This window comes from Otolemur garnettii, unplaced genomic scaffold (genome assembly GCF_000181295.1).
Source record: "Otolemur garnettii isolate 467f Iridium unplaced genomic scaffold, OtoGar3 scaffold00075, whole genome shotgun sequence".
NCBI classification, from domain to species: Eukaryota; Metazoa; Chordata; class Mammalia; order Primates; family Galagidae; genus Otolemur; species Otolemur garnettii.
Genome location: NW_003852470.1, coordinates 6,699,025 through 6,723,490, shown reverse-complemented (window position 1 = coordinate 6,723,490; position 24,466 = coordinate 6,699,025). Strand labels below are relative to the sequence as shown.

The following is a 24,466-nucleotide window of genomic DNA, read 5'->3' as shown; positions in this document are numbered from 1 at the left end:
AAGTTAATACTCTCACACCTGCAGAGTTGGTTACGGTTACATGGAGGGACACATGTGAAGTGCTGCTGTCCTTCTCTGCGTAGCTGGGACTGTGACTTGCCATTTCTGTCCGTCCTCCCAAGGCTCAGTGCTACCCAGGCCTCTGCTCCCTCACCATAGTGACGTCTGCACTGCGGCCAGTGCCCTGGTAGTATACATATTTTAGGATTCTAAAACTAACTTAGCAGGTTATGAGAAAACATGCCAGACTTATTATCAAAGACAAAGCATGCACTTATATAGGTTTGACATTGTAGGAACTGAAACCCACCTGTCGAGTTACTCTGGTTTGGCTGAGAAAGCAAAACACTTGGTCTCATTCAGCATTGACTCTTTGGGGACCTCAAATCAGTTAGCTCTTGCCTGAGGAGGACATTCATTTGTATCCTCACCATCCAGGTCCCAGCCGCCATTCCTAGCTTTCTGCAAAAAGCAACCCTCGCCTAAGTGGTGATTTGTATGTTGAAAAATATTGCATCAAGATGAAGACCATGGAGGCCATCAGGGATGGTCAGTGTACTCGCCATCTGCTCCCCTGGGGTGGGGAGCAAAGCGCTGTGTGGTTGTGTGGCTCAGTAGCAGCTGATCCACTGCTCTCACGTGTGTGCTCTCACGCTGATCGCTGTGGGGAGGACATGGTGCTGTTGTGCCTAGGTCATTCTACAAAAAAAAAAAAAAAAAAAAAAGAGTAAGCAATACTTTCCAACACTACACCTTTCCTGCTCTGCGCCAGATCTGGAGGGGTGATGATCAGCAGGCAGCTGGCCGCTGGCCGTGAGCCTGTGCCTGTTCTGGTGGCTGTGGGTCCTGCGGCCATCAGCAGGCTGGCTGACGGGGGTCTCCTGCTGCGCTTTCCCTGTATCAAGGACTGGTGAAGAGCAAGGCGTGAGGAAGCTTGTGTATCTGGGGACATCCTCTTCCTACTCCTCATAGAAGTTCACGACGAGCCATTGTCTGTCCCTTGTGAAGTTTGACATGAATTTAAGATTTCTTGACCATCCCGACTTCTAGTGGAATTCTAGGCCTGATGTCATTGGAATCAAAATGATCATCAGCTTCTATTTATTTGGTGTTGGGGGGAATCCCTAACAGTCTGCTAGTCCTGGTCTTTGGTTTTAGAGGGCTCTGGGAGGAAAGCGAGTTGCTTAACGATGGTGTCATGACCTGAGAACGCGAGCCGGTGAGTCATCACTACCCTCAGCAGCCAGAACTGCTGGGATGAAATGAGACGACTCATGTTCAAAGGTCAGTGTCTAGCTCATTAGCTCCTGTCCCCACATGTATCAGTTAGTATCTGAAACACTGAACTTGGTTTCTCTAAAATAAACGAGAGTGCCGTAAGAGTAATGCGTATCATTTACTTTCATGGTTTAAAAAAACCATTTCAAAGAAACCAAAAGTATTGCAAATAGTAATGTACTCAACATACCATATAGGTTTAAAATGTTAACATTGTGACATGGTATGTCCTAAATTCTTTTCATAAAGGAACCAGAGCTTAGGGCTACAGTAGTGAGGCCCATCTCCTGCCCTCTTAACCTATCCGTCCCTTCCTTTATGTCTCCAAAGAGGTGGACATTCTTCCTGTCCAGCACTGTTCTTACCTTTTGCTCCATACCTGGGTATTCATGAAAAAAGTACAGGGTGGGGTGTTTGTTATGAAAGCTTAAAGCTTATAAATGACATAGTCTGTCCTTTTACAAATGTCTTTTTCACACACTCATCTTGAGATTTATCTACCTTGATGCACATGGGACTAGTTCCTTTTAGCTGCCCTATACGATTTCACTGTAGGAAAGAGGACATTATTTATGTAGGTACCTCATCTATGTTATTTAATTATCACAGAACACTTTGAAGTAAGTATTTTTGACTCAGTTGCAGCACAGGTATTAAAATCCAGGTTTATCCAATTCCATCATGCTTTTTAAAATTTTTTTATTTCTTTTAGAGACAGAGTCTCACTTTATCACCCTTGGTAGAGTGCTCGGCATCACAGCTCACAGTAACTTCCAGCTCTTGGGCTTAGGTGATTCTCTTGTCTCAGCCTCCTGAGTAGCTGGGACTACAGGCGCCAGCCACAATGCCTGGTTATTTTTTGGTCCATCGTACTTTTTATACATATTTGGAAAATAAAGTTGAGAAAAATGAGCTTGTGGGCTGCCCCCTGGCATATCCCTGAGACCTCAGTGTAAAGGAAATTGCTGGTCTTGTATACGTCCTGCCGGTCTGGGGCAGGCGGGACGAGGGCAGCCCTGTCTTCCTCAGTAGGAAGACCCCAGGGTCTGCAGAGGGCAGCTGGTCAGCTACATGGGGCATTGGCTCAAGGGAAGTACAAGATCCTTTCTTTTTGAGTCACCAATACAGGAAATTGGTGATATGTTTGAGGGCTGAAAGTCACTGAGATACAGGGAGAGGTTTTAAGAGAAGCGTGAGACATGGACCCATCCCTCAAGAAACTTAAAAGGTAGCAGGGGGCAAAAAACTACCTTTACACTGAGCAGATGCACACTGAATGACTCGGTGCTCACTGTACTGGACCCCTTGTTATCTTCTACAAAAATGGGACGTTCTATGTTTTCCTCTGTACCTTGATTTCTCATCCAACAATACCCACAGAGACCCTTTGAAAGCATCTGTTACAGAACTAACTTATTTCTTAAAGGCTGTATAATATTCCATGTTATGGATACCATCGTAATTTATTTGCCCATTCCTCTAAGAATAGCTCATCACTTTTTTTTTTTTTTGCTGTAAACTGCTAAAAATTGTAGTGATGTCCTCGTGTGTGTGTCCCTGTGTGTCCTGGTGCTGATTTCTGCAGAAGAGGTTACCAGAGGTGGATGGCAGGATAGAAGGGTGTATGCATTTTTCGTTTTAATAAATGCTTCCAGAGTGCTTGTTAAAAACGCTGTCATTCATATTCCCCCACAGACGACATATGAAAGTATCTTCTCCCTACCCTGTCATTTTCCATAGTTACGATGTCTCTTCTTAAGTTTCTGTCTGGATATAAACTTGGACCCCCTTGTTAGAATTCCTGTGAATATAAGGGGATATGAACATCTTTTTGTCTTTTATGATGGGTAATTGTTTTTGCTGTTTGGCACACTGCTTCTATTCTGCCTGGTTTATTAACCTCTGGATTGTTTTTAGTTTGTAACAGCTGTTTATATAGAAAGGATGTCAACTCTTGTCATCTGTGTTACAGAGATTTGGTCCAGATGTACAATTTTCTCTTTGCTTTGTTTATGAGCCAGTTTGCTGAAGGATTGTAGCAGCAAACTGAGTTTTGTCAGCTCAAAGAACAACTTAATTAGTTTGACATGGTAGCCGAGCTTTGGGGGAGGTCCATGCGTGAAGTGGATGGGCACGGTACAGCCTGCTTGTTAAAGGATGCGGCGGCTCCCTGCATCAGCTCAGTGTTGTGTCTTTTTATATTTCCAGGAGTTCTTCAGGGTCCAGGGAAATGTCTGCACGCATGATGTGCAGAAAACAGTTTGAGTGCTGAGCAGCTATAAACCACCCCACTCATCTCCCTCCTTCTGGATATGGGGTTCTGAAATCCTGTATCATTCTTTTTCTATTTTTTTTTCTTAGAAATTCCACCATTATCAAAGCCTCATCCACCTGTTGTGGGCAAAGTGACTCATCATAGCATCGAGTTATACTGGGATCTGGACAAGAGAGCCAAACGGCAGGGGCCGCAGGAGCAGTGGTTTAGGTTCTCCATCGAAGAGGAAGACCCCAAGCTGCACACGTACGGTATCATTTATACGTAGGTGCAACATTGACTTGCTACCACTCTGCTTTGATTTCCTGGTTAGCTAGCCGAGTTCGTGTGGTCTCTGAAAAGCCACCTCTCAGTCTGAAGTTGAAGGAAGAAATGAGTCAGCATTGTTTGCATTCATGCCCTTTTATGAATTATGGTTTGGAAAATAAGCATCAGCAATTAGTTTGAAATTGAACCTCTACACCTTTGAGAGCCTCTTTGACTTCTGAAAAATTCTAATGGTATATTTTTAAAAGCCAAAATGTAGAGACTGAATCAAAAGAGAGTTTGATGAAATTAGTTGAGGTTCCCATCACAGAGGGTTCATGGATGTGGAAAGGGCCCCACTTGGCCCCCCCCCACCCCCACCCCGGCAGGCTGCTCGGGTCTCCTGCCCTACCATTGCGCCTTGCCAACTCTCTTACACCAGACTGGTTCCCTTGCTCTCAGCCTCCCCCAGGCTGAGCCAGTTCCCGGGCAGGGCCTTGCTTGGTTGCCTTTCCCTGACCTGTTTCCTTCAGTTTTTATGTGGCTGATTCCTTCACCCCACGCAGTCTCGGGCCAAACAGCCCCTCCCCAGATGGCCGTCCGAGGCGCCCTCCTTCCACCAGGCGTCCTGTGTCTCAGAACCTCGTGTCACATGCCCCATGACTGTTAGCTCTGCTGGAATTATTTTACCTGTCTGCTGGCTCGTTTTTTACCTCCCCGCCAGTATTTACACCCACTGGAAAACAGCTGGGATTCCCACTTGCTCTCCCCGTGGCTCCGAGACAGGGCTGGATGGCATACGCCGGCCCTACACCGTTTGCCACCTGAATGAATGGTGGCAGCAGGAGTGACCAAGAAGTCCCTTCCCCCTCAGTCTCCATGTCGACTCTGACCGGTTTCTCCCCTTTGATAGATTTACCATTTGCAAAATGTCTCTATTTCCGTGATTCAAGAATACCAAAATCAAGATACAAGTATGGTTTTTAATTAAACTTTGAATTTTGACGTAACTGTAGATTCACATCCAGTTGGAAGACGTCCAGAGAGATCCCGCATACCTTTCCCATCCCCCCCTAATGGCGACATTGTGCAAAACTGCAGTGAAGCGTCACAACCAGGACGCGGGCATTTTGCAGGCAAGATGCAGAACGGTTCTGTGGCTTTGCTGGTCGTTCCCAAGGTGGCATTGTGAGAAGGGCACAGATGGGAGGCGTCCGCTGTGCCTGAGTCATGATATGTAGACCTCACGTTTGAGAAGTTTCTCTGTACCCCCAAAATGCAGGATCTGAAATGTAGGTATAATGTGAAAGTAATTCCTGGCCTGATGACTCAAAAATATTATTTTAAATTGCGTCATGTGTTATTCTTTGAAGGTAATTTCCATATATTAATAAAAGAGCATGAGTTATGATAAGTTCTATGGCGACAGGAACACACATCTTTCTTCCCCTGGTCTCCCTCGGGCCACAGCCGTGCGTCCTCCGCGCTGCCTTCCTTCCGCCTGCTCTCTGCCTTTGCTGGGCGGTCAGGTGGTCGGCTTCACCTAGAGAAAGCGCAGCCATGTGGCACAGCCTGAGGCTGCGTCCTTGTCAGTCACCGACCTGCCTGCCCCCAGGCCGGAGAACGCACCGGGAAGACGCCGGCATCTCTGGGCCGGCGGGGAGGTGGCGGCACCAAGCTTGACGCTAGGTGGCAGCGTTAGGCCGCGCTAACCTGACCTCCTCTGCTCTGTTCCGTCGCTTTCTCGACACATTATTACAACTAGCGGATGCCTTTCTTTAGAGAAGCCGTCCTCTACGACAGTATTTTTCAACCTTTTTAAACCTCACGGCACGCTTGAACCTATAGTTACACTCCCGCAGCATAATTAAAAAAGATAAAAAAGAGTTAAAAAAGGAATATACTTATTGTGCTTTTAATTTCTTTCGAAAATAATTAATGATGTTTAAAACTTTTCGCAGCACACCTAAGATCCTGTCACTGCACAGCAGTGTGCCGCGGCACATGGTTGACAATCACTGATTTAGACTATCTGGGGGTGGGACTGTGGTGTAGGGACTTCCTCCTGACTCCCAGGTGCTGTTCTTTTTTTGAGACAGAGCCTCAAGCTGTGCCCCTGGGCAGAGTGCCGTGGCATTACAACTCACAGCAACCTCCAACTCCTGGGCTCAAGCGAGTCTCCTGCCTCCGCCTCCCAAGTAGCTGGGACCACAGGCGCCCGCCACAACGCCCTGCTATTTTTTGGTTGCAGCCATCATTGTTGTTTGGCGGGTCCGGGCTGGGGATTCGAACCCGCCACCTTAGGTGTACGTGGCTGGCGCCTTGGCTGGTTGAGCTATAGGCGCCGAGCCTCAGGTGCTGTTCTTGATAGTTGCTAGTCTGTCTCAGATCCTCAGCCCTGTCTGGCCCTGGGTCTCCTCCGCTGCTTCTCCTGGGCGTCAGTGCTGAGTCTTGTGGGCTGTCCCTCTGCAGAATCCCCTCTGCGCTCCCCCCACCAGGCAGGGGCGTGCCACCCACAGCAGAAAGCTCCATCTTCTGTCCCTCCCAGGTCTTACACCTGTCTGGTGTATTCGGGGTTGGAACGAGTTGGGCTTATCTCTGTTTTTTGCTTCTGTCCCTCTATCTGGTTGTGTTAATTTTTTCCGAATATTCCTTTTCTCAGATTGTCTTTGGTGGGTCTCCAGTGCTCTTTAGTCTAACACTGGCTGCCCTCTGTTGTGCCCATGGCCTGCCTTTCCTCTTCCCTCCTGTTTCTGAGCACAGATCCCCCCCCCCCACCAGTAAGACCTTTTTCTGCTTTTTAAATTTTCCTTTTCTTTTTTTTCTGAGACAGATTTTTACTCTCTTACCCTTGGTAGAGTAGTGTGGAGTCATAGCTCACAGCTCAAATTCTCGGGCTCAAGCCATCCCCTTGCCTCAACCTCCCAAGTAGCTGGGACTACAGGCACTCACTATAATGCCTGGCTATTTTTAGAGACGGGGTCTTGCTTTTGCTCAGGCTGGTCTGGAACTCTTGAGCTCAGGCAGTCTACCCACCTTGGCCTCTCAAAGTGCTGGGATTACAGCCGTGAGCCACTGCACCCAGCCCTTCTTTTGCTCTTTGAATATGCCTGGGCTTTTTCTGCGTGTGTGAGCTGTCTTCACCAGTCAGACAAACGTCTGCCATCCCCCTGTCCTTTCTTCTGCCCTGGTTGGATTTTACCTCCACTGAGAATTCCCTTTACTACCCTATTGTCTGGCCCCTAAATTTCTGTGAGTGGTGGCCTTGCCGTGCATGCATCCCCCCACCAGCATGCAGGATAATATTGAGTGCCCACTGCATGGGGGACACTTCAGGAGACTGGGATAGGGCACCAGGGACACACAGACACAATTCCTCCCTCCTGATGAGGCGGCAAAGAGTAGTACAGAAGCTGGTGAGTGCTAAGGAGGAAGAGCAGAGGGAAAGTTAGGGGCTTAGGGCAGAGGGGCCTAAGGTGGCTTCTGCGTGAGGACCTGAAGCACGTGTGGGATGCCCCAAGCCTTACAGCTCTCTGGGGGAAGGACGTTCCAGAGGAGCAAACAGCGAGTGAGAGAGTCGTGCCGGGAGTGAGGAGTGGTGTGAACAAGGAGGAGAGTTGGCCCCCTGGGGAGGACCTGGGGGTGTGAGGAGAGCTTTGGCTATGACTCCGAGAGTGGTGGGGAGAGCCCTGGAGACTGTTCTGCTGAGGAGAGCCATGGTCTGGCTTGGGTTTCAGGGGTCACTCTGGCAGCAGAGCTGGACAGGCTGTAGGGGCAAGGTGCCTGGTAGCTGGGAGGACATGCTCGGAAACTCTTGCAGTAATTCAGGTGGGGGATGACACAGTGTGAGAAGTGGGTGAAGGCAGGAAATGCTTTAAAGATAGATTTTTACAAACTTGCTGGGAACCAGACGTGGGATGTGAGCAAGAGGGTAGTCAAGGGACCTGAGACATCCAGCTTGGGCCGAGTTATGCTGCATGAAGCATCGGCTCCCCAGTCTCAGTGGCTCCCGACAGCCGTGGCTGATTTCCCCTGGGAAGTCCCTGCCATGAGTCAGCCGAGGCTCCATTCTGCACTGCCTTCCTGCCAGGGCCCAGGCTGGCCGAGTGGCCTCTGCCTGGACACTATCGGTCACCGCAGAGAAAGCAGGGCACACTGCTCCCTGAAGCTTCCCCCCTGGGACATACTTCACTTGGGCTTATACTTCACTGCTCAAAGCAGGACATGTGGCCACATCTGAGCTCAACAGGGGGGAGGAGGATCCTCGGAAATCAGCACAGTGTGGGCTTGTGAGCAATGATCCTGTCTTCCACAGGGCGCCAGGGTTTTGGCCTGAGCAACTAGAGCAACGGAGACGCTCTCCTTACCAAGGGACGAGCAGCGGCTCAGTGGGGAACCATCAGACACCTAAGCTGAGATGTCAAGGAGACCACTGCAAAAGGACGCACCAGGGAAAGCGTCTGGGCTGGAGAGACAAATTTCAGAGCATTATATGAAACTGGATTGGAATTCTGGGGAGGGGGCAGAGTGTGGAGAGAGAAGAGGATTGCGGCATGTCTGGGTCCTGGGGCTTTGCAACATGAGTTTCTTACCTTTTGTGTTTGCTCGGCTCTTGCATCGGAGAGTCACTTGTTAACTGGTAACAACAGTAAGGGTGTGCTTTACTTTTCTGTGTATTTTCCTCTTGTGGAAGTAGTGCCAGGATGTGTTTACTCTTTAAGCTGCCGTGTAGGTGTTGTAAAAGTGTGCTTCTCCACGGGTTTGACGGGTGCTCCGGTGAGTCCCCTCGGCCGTGTCTGCGTTGTAATCACCGGGAGAACCCTGTGGATGCATGGCCTGGCCCCGCTGTGTCTCTGGGGCTCTCTCCGGGGCCATCTCTAGTGATGTGCTGAGCGTCTCCAGCCTTCGGTGACTGTGCTCAGTGACACCTGATTTTAATACAGTTTTGTCTCCCTTCCTGGAGGTTACGAAGGTGCTGTTTTTCTCAGAGATCTTATTAATATATATTTAGCAATACTGGATTTTATTGAGAGCACTTCTGATTTTATTCTGGTCTAAAACTATATTAAGTCTTTGACACCTTGTGCTGAAATCCATTGAGACTTGGATATTCTATTCTCATTGAATTTCTAAAGATCTTTTCAGATGCCACAAACTGTTGAGGGTGCAATTTCTGTGACTCGACTATCTCAGCGTCCATGGACCTTTGCTCACTTACCAGTAAAATCTGCCGACTTCTAAGGCTACTTTATGCCAGGCTGATATATTTTAGTTTCTAAAAAACTTTTATCATCTTTTAGTTTTTCTGAGTATCTTGGTTTGAGAGTTTTCACTTTTATAGTAAATGTATTTATGTCTATTTTTTTCTTTTTTTGCAGTTTTTGGCTGGGGCTGTGTTTGAACCCACCATCTCCAGCATATGGGGCCGGCGCCCTACTCCTTTGAGCCACAGGCGCCGCCTATTTATATTTTTAACATTTATCTACTTTCTTGGTATCTGGAGTCAAATGTTTTTCTTAATGCCCTTGGTACCATTTCTTCCTTGACTTTCTTACAGATTTTTTTTGGTTTACACAGAATACGTCAGTTATCCATTGCTGCATAACAATTCCAACCCCAAACTCAGTGGCTTAAAGTAAGAACAATCATGTTTTTTTGCTGATGATCTACAATCCAGGCAGGGTGTTGATGGTTCCTCTCTGCCTCACGAGGTCCTGGCTGATGCCTCTGTACTGGGGCTGGAGGAGCCAAGTGATCCCCTCCAGAGTGATGCCTAAGCTGGTGGCCAGACAGCACAGGCCGGCTGGGCTCCATGTCTCCCACTGACTCTGTCTCTCCAGGTGGCCCCTCTCTGCGGCAGGGAGGTTGAGCTTCACATGCTGGTGTCCAAGGGGTGACAGCGAAAGCATCCAGGCATTTTAAGGCTCTGGCCCAGGGCTGCAGGTCACCACCTCCACCACATTCGAGTCTGTTTCGGTGGGAGATGGTCACGTTCCTGCAGCATCGGAGACACTTCTGGAAGCCAGCTCGACTGACATCTAGCACATGTGATGACTTTTAGGTGAAGAGAAACTTGCTTCAGGCAAAGACAGCATCAGTTAGGAGGCTGAGTCCACCAGCAAAGAGCAGGGACCCATGGACTCCTGGTCAGAGGCACCTTTACAAGCTTAGTCCTTTACAGGAGGGGGGCTCTGTTAGAGCCACATCCAAGAAGTCATTTAGATTTTGGTCCCTGAAGTAATTTGTGATGTGAGAAAGGGATCAATGAGCGTTGAGGACATGATTTCACCTTGAAATTTCACACTGTGGATAACTAGCAAAGGAGAAACATCATGGGAAAGGGAGGATTTGTAAACATTTTTCAGTTTTCAAAAACTGGTTCTGTAGGTCTCAGATGAAAGTGAGGCATCTTTCTCCAGGGTGCCCTGACCCTCTGTACCCTGCGCCCTTGCCCTGTGAGAGCACCTTGACCCTGCCCGTCCCAGTGCTGCATGACCTCCTGACCCGGGGGGTAGGTCCCAATCTTAGGCTTGGTGGGAGACCTCCGCCTGTCGGTCACAGAAGTCCATTCCCTGTTTCTCACTTGGCCACAGACCACCTGCACCGGAGGGCACGCTCCTTGTGTCTCATTCCCTCTGCCCCTCTCCACAACAGAGGGGTCACTTGTTCCAGGGGTGAGTTTGGCCTTAGACCTTCTGGGTTCTCTGTTAGGGTTACTCCTCCCTCTAAAGCAAGGGACAGGGTTGTTCTCCAGCCACACTCTGAGTGCCATGCCAGCTCCTTCAGGGAAGGAGGGCTTTTCCCGTGGGGTCTGAGAACGAGGCTGTCTGACTAATACCACTCACCTGGGGCAGATCTAAAGCCACGTTTTCAGATGAGCTTTTGTTAGTCACGATGCTGACTCTGGCATTGTCGTGCAGCCTGACTCGGCTGTCCCTTCCTCACTGCCCACGACTACCCCTCTTCTTGCCACTCCACCAGCAGGAGATGGGTCCACTCCTGGACCTGTGACCAGGTCAGGGCCACGTCCCAGCCCAGTGCGGCACCTCCCTAGCAAGGGCCACCAGTCACGCTTGCTGAGTTGCATGGGATGAAACTGATGTGAAAATACTTAGGTTGCACAGAAACAACCTTGAAAAATTAGTTGTGAATCTCAGAGAATGGTTCTGGCCTCAGAGGAGTATCTATTGAGAATAAAATAAAAAATAGAGACAGAAAAAAATTGGAGAAAACAACAAACAGTAAACTCAGGGTCTCAGGAGAGTTCTGAAGGGAGGAGGAGGAAAGAAGAAGTAGCTGGAATTAGTGCCCCCCCCGCCTTTGAAATATGAGGAAAGAAAAACGTAGATACAGGATTTGAAAAGGAATAGATGGAATTTGGCCAGATTCCAGGGCAGGTTGCTGGCAGCCTGGTTTGGGTACTGTTGGGAAACACTAGGACTCAGCTTCTGTAGGCTGAGACGCTGCCTTCCAGTCAGAGCCGGGCTCCCGAGGACGTCTGGTGAGCAGAGGTGCTTCTGCTGGACCCCAGGCTCCTTGGAGCAGGTGGGCGGACCACCTGACTGCATTTCTTGGGGCTTATTTTGCTTCCTCCAAACAATGAGGCTCAGTGCTTCTTTCCTCCGGAGGCCTGTGGACTTCCACTGGGAGCTCTAACCAGATTTTTGTTCTAGAAATGACAGCATCCACTTCCCACAGACCTTCCTGGATGAACCTAACCTCGTGGCATGATGTCAGAGTTGTTTCTTGTGTGTGGCCTGAGTCCCCAGCGGCACTGAAAGGGGCTGTGGTTGTGCATCTCCCTTCGTCCGGTCCTTCCCGTGTTAGTATTTTGCTGCGGTAGGTGTGTGGCCACGGGCCAGATGGCCTTGCCCACCCACTCGAAGGCCCCACTTGAAAATCATGTCTATACAATCTGGCTGCCTGTCTCATCTTCCAGATGTGAAAATTTGTCACTCGAGGACGGATAGCATGGGTGAATGTGATTATTTCTCCAGAGTACAAACTTGCATACCAACTCTGTGTCAGACTCTGGCTTGGCCCTGTGCTGGGTAGGGACAGAGGTGCCCTGTGTGAGGTGTCCTCCATTCTAAGTTCAAGGAAGCAAGATCAGGTCTGCTCAGGAAATAGATGGAATTCAGAGATCATCCTCACCTGCTCTTCTTAGGAATATCAGTGAGCACGGACTAAGTTGCCTGGCATTGTCACCATGTGTCTCCTCCTGTCTAGGGGATATTCCTCGAAGCATGTGATTGAAGGTCTGGAGCCAAGGACACTGTATAAATTTCGACTGAAGGTCACCAGTCCCTCTGGAGAGTTTGAGTACAGCCCAGTCATCTCAGTGTCTACGACCAGTGAGTACACCCGCCCCTGCTCTCATGTAGCCAGAGATAAGTGGCCATGACACGCACCTTAGAGCTAAGACCTTCTGCCTTTGGCTGGGCCTTACCAGAAGCAGCAAATGATTCTATTTTGACAGACTGAGATAATATTGTTTACTGGCTTGGCCTGGCCCTGACATAGGACATAACAGAAGTCTAACTATGCTTTCAGAAATTGGAGGTTGTTTTTCTGCCAGGACTGTCCTGTTAGTAGACATTCCCACGACAAGGTGGAGTCGTAGGAAGCGGACTGTGCCAGTGTCCCCACACAGTGAAGCAGGCTGTCTGCTTGGATGTCCCTAGGTGAGGAGTTCCATTCAGTGTCCCATCCATGCTGGACAACCTCCACATGTGTGTCTTTCCTGGCCACATAGATCTGGCCCCTGGGGGTGCTGTGAGAAAGGGTGAATGAACAGTGCTGCCTCCGTCCACGGAGAACTATGGGAGGGAGCCCCATACAGAGGCGTCGGGAAAAGAGGCCAGATACCATGCCTGTGATCACTTCGTCCTAGTCCCCGTGGAGCTCTAAGGTATTTTCTGAGATTGGTATTTTAAAACATTTTAAAGATGCCACATCCAGGGCTATATTTGAACAAGAATGTTGTGAAGACTGAGGAGTCCAGAACGTTCTTTGTGGCCTACCCAGGGAATACACATAGGCAAGGTTCTTTGTTGTTGTTGCACAAAGAAAATCTTCCTTTTGAGAGTCAAGTTCTTTTTTGGTTTTATTCAATATAGCATTTGGCATGTACCGTATATACTTTCTGTGTCCTTGAGGCATTTATTCTGACAGTTGTGTGGACTAAAGGTAATGCAGATTTTGAGTTAGCCTATAATACCTTCAGTGGTAGACATGGCTCCAGGGGACGGGATCTTAGTTGAGCAAACAGAGTTTGGATAATGCTGAGTGTGGCCACTCTGTACACATTCTCATGCGGTGCTCAGCTAATTATGAAAAAGCACCATTTCAGAGATTTTTGAAATGAAATGGCCCGTTATGGAGGTGCAGGTCAGGACAGAAGCCTTGTTCCTTAACCTGGCAGTGTTGAAAGCATTCCTGGAGTTGAAAGCATGAACTCCCTGGAGTTCACAGGGGAAGGCAAAGAAGCAGAGGGGCAGGTGAGTGGGGAGGGGCCAGGAAGGAGCTGCCAGAGGGAGCCGGGCCTTTGGGCAGAGACCGTCCAGGGGAACATCCAGCCGGGATGCCCTGCCCCCATCCCCACACCCAGGCCACCTGTCAGTGTCTCCTGCCCTCACCCTGTCCTCGGCCACTCATAGGTCCTGCTTCTGTTCCCTGGAGAGCTGCTGGGCTAGCAGGTGATTCTGCCCCCTTCTCTGCCACACGCTTCACTTCCTCTCAGCTACACAGCCGTGTCTTGCCACCTCCAAGAATAACTATCTGCATCTCGTGTTACTTATTTGTTTACCATTTTGTCTCCCACCTACACTGTGGCTCCTGAAGGATGGGGTGATGAATTGCCCACCTGGGAACGTAGATGATGCTGAATTAAGGCCCACACCTCTATCATTCATCTTACAAGGGTACAAGTGAATCTTTCTAAAAGTAGAATATAAACATCTTAACACAATAACTAAGAAAATGACATAAAGGCTATGTTAACCAGTTTGATGAAAATATTTCAAATTGTATATGAAATCACCACACTTACCCCATGACTGCATTAATGTACACAGCTATCATTTAATAATTAAAAAAAAAAAGAGTACAAAGGGAAACACTCACTTTCTCAGCTTCTACTCATGTCTATTGGGAGACGGATCCATTGCCCACTGGCCAGGGAGAGGGGGAACAGGATTCTTCACCCAGCCACAGTGGGCTTCAGGTGTTCACTAACATCCTCTGAATAGCACACTGAAGCAGGGCAGGGGCGTGCAGACCTTCTGGCCAGAGTTTACGTGGTGTCATTGCCATTTGGAGCTCTAGTAGGAAGGTAGATGCCATCCTAGCTGTCTGCCTGTCAGGTGGCAAGGGCTGTGGGTTCTCCTTGCTGGAGCTGGCTTTGGAGAGGCAGCCTGGGGGGAGGGGCTGGTGTGGGCCCTTGTCATTCCCCTTTTGTGGTTTTGATGGGTAATTAGATAAGACCTCCCTTGGGGATGAGAGCACGATGGTGATGGCCAGGTGTCTTGACTGTTTCTTTGCTGGGGAAGAGCATAAATACCCACACCAGGAAGCCAGCTCAGCCTCACAGGGCTGCACTGTGGGAGGAATCAGGTTCTCTCTTCCTGCGGCTGGGGCTGGCTCTTGGCTCTCAGCCGCTCCCCGTGCTATTGTTGTGTTTATAAGATCCAAAGCAGACTCTCTTGAGGAGGCAGATCATGCTAAACAGAGAATTAGAAATGGGCACATTATCCAGAGCAAGTGAAAATGCTTCCGTGGGTTGATAATTTGCATTCAGTTTGAGAGTGTTTTAATGAATCACAAAAGCATGTACTTAGTTTGAATAAAGGATTCTCAGCCTTTTTTTTTTCCCCAGGTAAAGTACATGAGATTCTTGTTTAAATGAGGCATGCAATTTTAATCAGTTGGGCCCTTAAAAAGAAAGAAAAACAGCTGCTGCTTGTTAATTGGCAAATACCTTCTCCAATGAGCTCATGATTTATTCACTACTTTTAATAAAGACTTACATTCCACCAAGAAAGGTGTTATCACCATATAATAATATCTGCTGGGACACCTGCCCGTAAGTGACCATCTTATGGAACACGGGCGATGGCTTCCCCAAGACCACTGACCCTTCTCCTCCCACCTGGTGGGTGTCCCTGCTCACGTGGCCCCGGGCGGTTGTGTCCCACCCAGCTGAGATGAGCGTTCGCTGCCATTCTCTCCATGGCCAGGACCAGTCTGATGTTTGTAATCGCAACACTCAATTACAAGTACCACTAAGAAACACTGGAAAACAACGAGAAAAATAAGGCACGAAGGCCTTTAGAGCTCAGCTGCACTTGGTGGTGGCAGCCCAGGGTCAGGCCCACACAGGCCTGAAGGACTCAGGGCTGCTCACCCTGGAATGTCCTCTCTGTTCTCCCTCGTGACTCCTGCCTCCAGTGGGAGTAGGAAGAATCGCTGTACACTCCAAACAAGGGCTTTTTCATTTCTTCTCTGTCTCTTTGTCAAATTCACGTAAACGTGAGGCTTTTCTTTGCCTTGGTTGATTCCTGTGGGTCCTGGAGGTGACCCTCAGCCCCTCGTGTCCGTCTTAGACTAGTGTGAGGAGGGCTAAGGAGTCAATGCCGGGAGAGAGCTCTCACACCTGCAATCAGAGTTGTTTCTGGAAATGATGGTTACAATGATGGTTACTTTTCTTCTTTGCTGAGACTCGGGAAGCAAGGAATGATGCCCAGTTTCGTTGTTTCCTTCTCTTCTGTGAGGTGGCCCTTTCTTCTCAGAATGACCTGCTAGGTGCTGGTGACCTCCTCCAGAAGGTGGAATAGACAACACATTTGTTTTAATTTATCATGATTCAAAGGCCCTGGTCTTTGCTACAAGCAGTCCTCAGGCTTTATGAGCACAAAATGAACTTATTTCATTTTTTTTTTTTTTTTGACAGAGTCTCAAGCTGTCACCCTGGGTAGAGTGCTGTGGTGTCACAGGTCACAGCAACTTCAAACTCTTGGGCTTAAGTGATTCTCTTGCCTCAGCCTCCCAAGGAGCTGGGACTACAGGCGCCCGCCACAACCCCTGGCTGTTTTTTTGGTTGTAATTGTCATTGTCGTTTGGCAGGCCTGGGTGGAATTGCACCCGCTAGCTCCGGTGTATGTGACCGGCACCCTAACCACTGAACTACAGGCGCCAAGCCTGGACTCTAACACTGCGCCCTGCAGAATGCCCTGGGGGGGACCACTAGGAGGTGCCCCCAACCCAGGGAGCCTACGTGGCGGAGGAGGGTGTGGGACGGAGGCGGCAGTGCAGGGGTGCAGTGGCAGGTGAGCCTTCAGAACTTTGCTTAAGATTCCACAAAGTTAGTGCTTTTATGAAGATTCTTAGGTATCCCCTTTCATTTAACTTCCGGAGGGGCATCCTGTTTATTTAAGACGTTTGTCTGTATCCAGAATTTAGAAGAATGGAAGTGCATAGTTAATCAGATACCTGGCATTTACTAAATCCTCGTGGGAGGGACTGGGGCCTTCCAGAGACCCGGCCTGACTCTGCTGCTGTCTGCCCCTCTGGCGGACCTTGCACAGCTCAGCCTTTCTGATTCTGTGTCCTGTGCTTTAAAAAGCATTATGTAAAGTCCTGTGTATGGCTTAATAGGATCTGAGTTAGGGTACCACACGTTGTAACACTGCGTAGAAACAGGAGGAGCTCTATATGTTGTTATGTATGATTCTATGCAAAGGACTTGTTTTTATATTTTCAGTGGCAGGTGAAGCTTGAGAGTCACAGATGTGGGGCTGCAGACACTTGCACAGACTCACCCCTTCCATCTTTGTGGGTGGCCAGAGGGACGGGAAACACCTGTGGGTTTGGTCCACCCACCTAAAGTGTGGAGGGGTCGCACCATAATTTCAAGGTCATGTTAGTCTAGCTCAGGGCTCTCAACTGTGGTGCTACTGACGTTTTGGGACTGAATAGTTCTTATCTGCTAGAGGCCAGTAGCAACATCCCCTAAGTCAGTGGTTCTCAACCTTCCTAATGCTGTGAACCTTTAATACAGTTCCTCATGTTGTGGTGGCCCCCAACCGTAAAATTATTGAAGTAGCATCGAAGTAGCATTAGGAAGGTTGAGAACCACTGCCCTAAGTTGTGACAACCAAAATGCCACCAGACAATGGCAAGTGACCACTGGGGTGTAAACCCTGCCTCCTTCCTCAGCCCCAAAGTGAAGCCACTGGACTGGGCATGACCTCCTTTGGAAGGCCAGGGACAGGTGGGGCCGTGGCCTTTGATGGTTCATTGTGATACTTTTATTTGAAGCTTTTGGTTTAAAAATACATGTGGCATGACAAAAAGGAAACATAATGTGGCTAAACAAATCTTTAATAGATTGGCAAGTTCTAACTGACAGAACTGTTATTTCAAAATAATTAAATTTGGCCTAATTTTTTTTTTTTTAATCAGAAAAAGGAAGGGGTAAAGGCCGTTCTCATAGAGATGCCTTTATTCTTCTGTCCCACTGTTCTCCTAGTCTGTATATTGCTCATTTCACTTTGCTTCGCCAGGACACTCTGACGAGTCTCTGTGCCCCAGAACTGATGTCCCAGAGAGCTCTTCCACCATGAGGAGCAGGGACAGCGAGGCTGGCTGACCTCCGCAGGCTAGGCCGTAGGAGGAGGTTGTGGGGTGGGCCCTAGGAGGCAGTCCGGGGGCAGTGGGAGAGGATGGGGCAGGGGCTGGGTGTTTTCTTTTAGTGTTTAGAATAATATGTTGGAGTGGGCAGCACAGTGTAACTGAGGGGGACCAGGTTTTTAATCACTCTCTGGGACCACCAGCACCTAGCCCAAGACTCAGCATGTAAGCAACTCAGTAAACACTTCGGGGTTGAATGCATGAGACCTCTGAGATAATGTAGACCAGGGATTACACACTCCAGTGCCTGCCGGGTGTGTGGGGAGGCAGGTGGCTGCAGTACTAAGCTCGTGGTGAGCTGCCCTGAGGAGGTAACATGTCCCTGCGTGAAGCACACCCACTATTCCTCATTTTTCATTTCATCTTTCTCAAACACTTCTCCTTGCTCTTCTCTCTGGTAAGCCAGGGGTCAAGGCCAACACGTGTGTCATATTCCTGGGAAGAACTGAAAGCTTCGGTTTCACATGTTAAGAGCACTTGGTCCTCATTTGTTGTTGGAGTGGTTTGACAACCCTTCGGCAAACACACCCAGCACACAGTGACAACTGCTGAGGTTCTCCTTGCTTGGAGGGGACATGTGTTAAGTCTTATGAAACCTGAAAGGATTATTTTCAAACATCAACATCATATTATTTTTTTGTTTTTAAGACAGAGTCTCACTCTGTCACCCTCGGTCAAGTGCTGTGCCATCATAGCTCACAGCAACTTCAAACTCTTGGGCTCAAGCGATTCTCTTGCCTTAGCCTCCTGAGTAGCTGGAACTACAGGCACCTGCCACAATACCCAGCTATTTTTAGAGATGAGGTCTTGCTCTGGCTCAGGCTGGTCTCAAACCTGTGAGCTCAGGCAATTCACGTGCAAGTGCTGGGATTACAAGCATGAGCCACCGCGCCCAGCCCCTCAAAATCACATTCATAGAGCAATACTTTGTAACTTGAAAACGTCCCAAGTCCTTTAGCAGGTCAGTCTAAACGTTTTCTCAATATGTGAAAACAAAGTCTTTTCCAGTAAAGGAAGTGGTTGAGCAGGAAATGTAAGATATACTTAATAAGAGCAGCCAAGTGCCTTCCCGGAGAGGAACATCCATCCGTGGAAGGCCACGGGAGGGAGATGCTGGGATGAGGCTCCTCCATTACATTTTGGATGACTGCTTTCCGTCTCATTTGTTCAGGGGAGCCCATGAGCAGCGAGCACTTTCATCGAGCTGTCAGTGTGAATGATGAAGATTTGCTTGTTCGGATCCTTCAAGGAGGGTGAGAGAACTCGGCTGGTTTTTTTTAATGCCCGTAAAGTGCATGGCAGTACGTGATGCACTTTCTTTTGTTTTCCTAAAAATTCCCACACCTTTGAAGCTGCCTCCAAAACTGATCTCAGGTGACTGGTGTGAGTTAAGAAAGATGCTCACGGACCTCATGTAAGCAATTCAATTTTGTAATTATTTAGTGAAAATTGTAAAGGGAAATGACAAGCCTGAGTGTCATGTTTTTCTTCCCACGAATAACTTCTGCACCTTGATTGTGTGCCACAGTGTTTAGGCACCTTGCATCCCCAGGTGTTCACATCCCATTCCTAATGAATTTAGGGAATCACTAAATCAGCTGCTTTCTAATTTAAAATGAAACGTTACAGGAAATACAGTGAATACATGGGGATGTTTGAAGCTGCTGCTCAGTGAGAAGTGGACAGTGACGTCCAGGTTTCTTTCCAATCAGTAGTTGCCAGCACCCAATTTGTGAATTAGGGCTCTGTAAGTTGGAGCAGAGATGGTGCCCACAAAAAGCCAAAGCTTCTAAGCTGACATTAAGACCTCTGCTCTCCTCCTTAATCCACGTCACTTATGCCCAGTAGGTGAGGTGGGACCGGAAGGCAAAGCCTGGGTCTCCACCAGTGTAGCCTGGTGTCGGGGTCGGTGGGGGGGAGTTGGCCGGTGCCGGGAAGGGATGAGGGAGCTGTCCTAAGCTAACCCAGGGAAGCTGTGCTCGGCAGAGACGCGTTAGTGGATGGCATTACGGTTTTGAGTTGAAGGGAGTGCTTATTTTAAGTGAAATTATAGCACTTTTCTCTTCCTATAAATTTGAATCTTTTAAAATATTAGGCAGGGCAGTCTGAGACAACACACACTTAATGGCCCAGAAGAAATTGGAATTTTCAGTAAAATGAGCCACTTTAGCCACCTGTGCCCTGCCAGAGCCACCAGCTGAGTCCACAGGGAGCTGTGCTGAGTGCGTTAATCTCTGTTCTCTGTGTTTCCCCCAAGCCACATTAACATTGATGTTCCCAATAAGTTTGGCTTTACTGCTCTGATGGTTGCTGCCCAGAAAGGATACACCAGGTACGGCTCTTCTTCTCTAATCTCTCTGAGTGAGTGGTCAGGAGAGGGCTGGGAGGGAAAGGGCTGGAGAGGAACCCAGCTGCCTTTCTTTCTTCACAACTGGACACACAATATGCAGGAGGGAATGGAAAATGTATAACCGTGTGTTAAGGAAGACAGGTAGCCATTCAGTCTCGTGCCATGTATTGTACGTGTCCTGGGAAAACTGGTTATTTGATTTTTTTCTTTAAAAGAAAAAAAAGAGGTGGAGGAGGGAGGGAGATTCTGGAAAACTCCCCTGGCAGGTTGCTAAGATATGATTTTCACCGACTCCACACAGAGACAGCACTGATACTAATACCTTATTTTCAATCATTTATATTTTAATTACTAAAATGGCATTTGAAAAAATATAAATGTGTTTTCAATAAATGATGCCACTTGAGAATGTATTAAAAATGTCCATTAAAAGGAGAGGGAACTATTTCAAGAGTCCCAATTCATTTCATGTGTTTTAGTTTGATTTTAATGAATAATTCATGTGCAAGGTAAAAGCCCATGGTTTGGGGGTGGAGAAATAGTTTTCTGGTTAATAATAAAACCAGCTGGTTTGTGAAGATGGAGAGGGCAGTGCTGTGAGGTGTTTTGAATGCAGTGTGATTCATTTGCACTGGATGGTTGGGGGTGCCCAGCGTGACCTGTCCAGCTACAGCTGTGTTCGTTTCCTTCAGGCTTGTGGAAATCCTGGTTTCTAACGGCGCTGATGTCAATCTGCGGAATGGGAGTGGCAAGGACAGGTAGGAGGGGGATACGGCCTCCAACGTGCTCGTGTTCATATTGCATCATGAGGCTTGTGCCCAGAGGGTTTCTGATTTAACCCAAGAATTTTTTTTTTTAGTTTCTTTTGACTGTTCCAAGAGATGAGTAGGTCCCACAGCAAAGATGGGGATGACGAAAGCTGGTTTGTTCATTTATTCTCCCACTCATCAGGGTGCTCAGGGGGTGTCTGTTATCATCTGTGTTAACGTCTCTAGCTCAGAGCATGGTGCACACCGAGGGCTCCCCGGCTCTGTAATGGGTCTTGACTGTACGTGCCTGTCCCTGGCACTTTGTCCCTCTCTTAGGGCCCTCACTGCATTTCAGCTCTGTTTACTAAGAATCGTGGGCATTTGAAGAAGCAAACACATCACTATCAGAGATACATCTGAAGAATTCTCTGAGGTGATGGGGCAGACAGATGCTTGGGCAGCTGAGTGCGTGATAGGAAAAGTTCATGGAAGAAACACAGTACTTACAAAAGATAGACAAAAACATGTTTTTGAAAGGTGTAAAGATAACATGTTAATCTAGTAATTAGATTTAATTAGCTAATTTGCTCTAACCCATATTCATTGAGTGATTACCGCACGCCAGGCTCTGTGCTTGGTGCTTGGTGCTTGGGTAGAAGGGTGAGCAAAATGCAAAGCCCTGGGTCAGGGAGCTTCTTCTGGTCACATGACACACACAGATGGAGGATTTGGGTGCTGCAAACCCAGGTCCGAGGAACAGCTCTGAACACTGGTCATATACAGCAGGGAATGCCCGTTAATCTCTCGAATCAGAAAGCTTGCCTACTCCAGTCTTTGTATACAATGGGGAGACAGATTTCAAACAAAATTTTAGAAATCATTTATAAATTTAAAAAGCATTTTTCAAATAAGTCTCATGTTAACTTCGGAACTAAGCTATCAACTCAAGAAGACTAGAAAAAATAATACCAACTCAAAAGGAAAGAGGAAAAGGGAGAGAATGTAAGGAGAGTGGGAAAAATGAAAGAATTGATTAGTTAAAAGTAGATTATTGAGAAATGTGAGAGTTGCCTCGGAGAAACCTATATAATAAAACAGACCAGTCTATTGTAAATCTAAGTAAAAAGAAACGAAATTACAAATTTGAAAGAGGACAATAAAATGGTTATTGATGAAACCCAAACATGCAATCAAAACGGTATGTTCCTATCCATGACAGATTTGATAACTTCGTTGAAATAGATAACTTCTTCTGTGAAAATTTAAACCACTAAAATCAAACCAAGGACAGGACATCTCAAATGACAAATATCTATGCAAGAAATTAGAAAATGTATTTAAACATTACCTCCAGTCTGGGCTCTGTGGCTTGACTGTTCTGTCAGTGAGCTTGGTGAGACTGGCGAGTGCTGCTGACAACCTTGAACTTCTCCAGAGCAGAGAGAAGCTGGACAGCTACACAGGGCAGCCTTATTGCTAAAACCTGAGAGGAAGAGACAGGAAGCTACTTGTATGTTTGTGTTCATGTGGGTGTTTATAAATGTCTTCCACCCCAATTCAGAGGGCCCTACAGGAGGGTAAGGCCGTCTCAGGGGAAGACGTTTCTTATACTTCCCAGCAGTAGATTAAGGGTGAAACCTGTATGTGTATAGATGCAAAACAAAACTTGGGCATAACTCAGCATTTTTTACTAGTTAAAGAGTAACCTTATTTTTAAGTGAAGGGTATTGTCAGCCTTTGGACAGCGTCTGGCGCATACATGGGAGGCAGGACGCGTCTGTTAGAGTGAACAGTCCCTTCGACTTGCAACATACACAATTTGTTTGACCATCTCAGATGGTCAGCCCACGTCATTCTTAGTGTTAGAACCCTTTTCAAAATGAGTAATGCTGCCCATGAGAGCAGGCAGACGCAGAGAGCTTGGTGTCAAATACTGACCCCTCTGTGGAGGTGGTGTGTGGCCTTGGGCAGGCGACTAACCTCTCTACACCTCAGTTTCACCGTACCGTGGTTATCAACCTTCCCAATGCTGCAACCCTTGAATACAGTTCCTGTGGGTCTCGACCCACAGGTTGAGAACCATGACCTAGAAGATAAAAATAGACGGAAGCACTTACAGGGGTCCTGAGCATTTGATACATTATGTGGAAAGTGTATAAACTGCTGCCTGATAGAGGCACGTAGGAAATGCAAGCTGTATTTTGTTATTTTGTGATTAGACAGTATTTTGGAAGGCTGATAAATTCAGTAAGGTATGAAATAAGTTATAACTTCTTCCCTACAGAACCCAAGAGAATTAACTTTCAAATACTTGGACTTAATAAGGAGGTTCAGTAAAGAGGGTAGCTGCAAGACAAAGAAAATTTCCGGAAAACCTGTGATTTCTGGGGAAAGTAGAATAAAAAGACTAAGAAAAGTAGAACATTTAAATGAAAAACTAAGTCTCTAAAACTTTACTGAGAGATATAGAAAAGATTTAAAAAATAAAGACACATCCCATATGCCAGAACAGCGAGATTGGCTATTATACAAGCTTCCATTTTTTCTCAGATTAATATAAAGATTCACTGCAGCCTCAAATGGAATCATTCTTGGGAACCTGTCAAAATAATCTTAATTTATCTGGAAGAACAAATAGACGATAATAACTACTGAAACTTTATCAAAATGTGGAAGTACTTGCCTTGACAGTTATTAAAATGCCTACTAAAGTTATAGTAACTAAAGTAAGTGTGATACTGGCACAAATAGTTAGGAAAAGATAAGTAGAATGGAATAGAAACCTTCAGATAGAGCCTTGTGTACACAGGAGGTTGGTACGTGATGATGGAAGCAAGGCACACTGATAAGAAGGGCATTGGGAGGATGGGCTACTTGAAGAAAGTAAGTTAAATAAATCCTGATTTTAAAGCTCAGACCAAAATTAATTCCAGACGAATGAATAAGATACTTATCTGATCCTGGAATGCGATAGGCATAAAAACATTAAAAATATCAGTAAGGAAAAGATTAAGCACATATTGTGTATTTAAAAACAACTTAACTATAAAGTTTGGGATCATTTCAGGGAATATTTGCCAATGACTGGTGGGTTAATGTACAGAGGAGACACACGCACATCCACATTCCAAAAAGCCCCTCCACGCACAGTAGAAAACAGTAGTTTATACACGTTTACACAATGGGTAGGAGAATCAGTATAAGCAATTTGTATTAAAAATGGTTAGCCTTGTTAGTAATAAAAGAATTTCCACCTATCAAATTGGTAATTGAAAATAATACCATTGGTAAAGGTGAAGTAAAATATCAATACTTTCTTTTTTTCTTTTTTTGAGACAGAGTCTCACTTTGTTGCTCTTGGTAGAGTGCTGTGGTGTCACAACTCACATCAACCTCAAACTCTTTGGCTCAAGTGATTCTCTTGCCTCAGTCTCCTGAGTAGCAGAGACTACAGGCACTTGCCACAACACCTGACTGTTTTTAGAGTCAGGGTCTCACTCTTGCTTAGGCTGCTCTCGAACTCCGGAGCTCAAGCAATCCGGCCACCTCAGCCTCCCAGAGTGCTGGGATTACAGGCCTGAGCTGCCGGGCCCAGCCTAAAATAGCTGGACTTTCAAATGTAGGTTGCTACACGTGTAAAGGGATATAAGTTTCTAGAAAGCAAACTGGAAATATACACCCAAAGTCAGCCATGTCCATTGGCACAGTGATTCTATTTTAGGAGACAATCAGAAATGCAAATGAGATTTTACATAGTGAGGGTGTTTTCCTGTGGCCTTATTTAAAATTGTGAAAACTGAAAACCACTTAAGTGGCCAACAATAACGGACTTATTTAAGTTAAGATAGATTCATATGATAGAATATTTAGCCTGTAAGT

At 47.1% G+C, this 24,466-nt stretch overlaps 1 protein-coding gene across 1 annotated transcript in view; it reads left to right on the top strand.

Annotated features, from left to right (window-relative positions):
• The first annotated feature begins 521 nt into the window (after positions 1-521).
• The window catches only part of FANK1 (fibronectin type III and ankyrin repeat domains 1), a 31,133-nt gene continuing 7,188 nt past the window's right edge, over positions 522-24,466 (top strand). Inside the window, 6 exon segments of the mRNA XM_012807769.1 lie at positions 522-549; positions 3,640-3,817; positions 12,029-12,153; positions 18,660-18,741; positions 19,746-19,820; positions 20,531-20,596. Coding sequence (XP_012663223.1) covers positions 522-549; positions 3,640-3,817; positions 12,029-12,153; positions 18,660-18,741; positions 19,746-19,820; positions 20,531-20,596 — 554 coding nt within the window.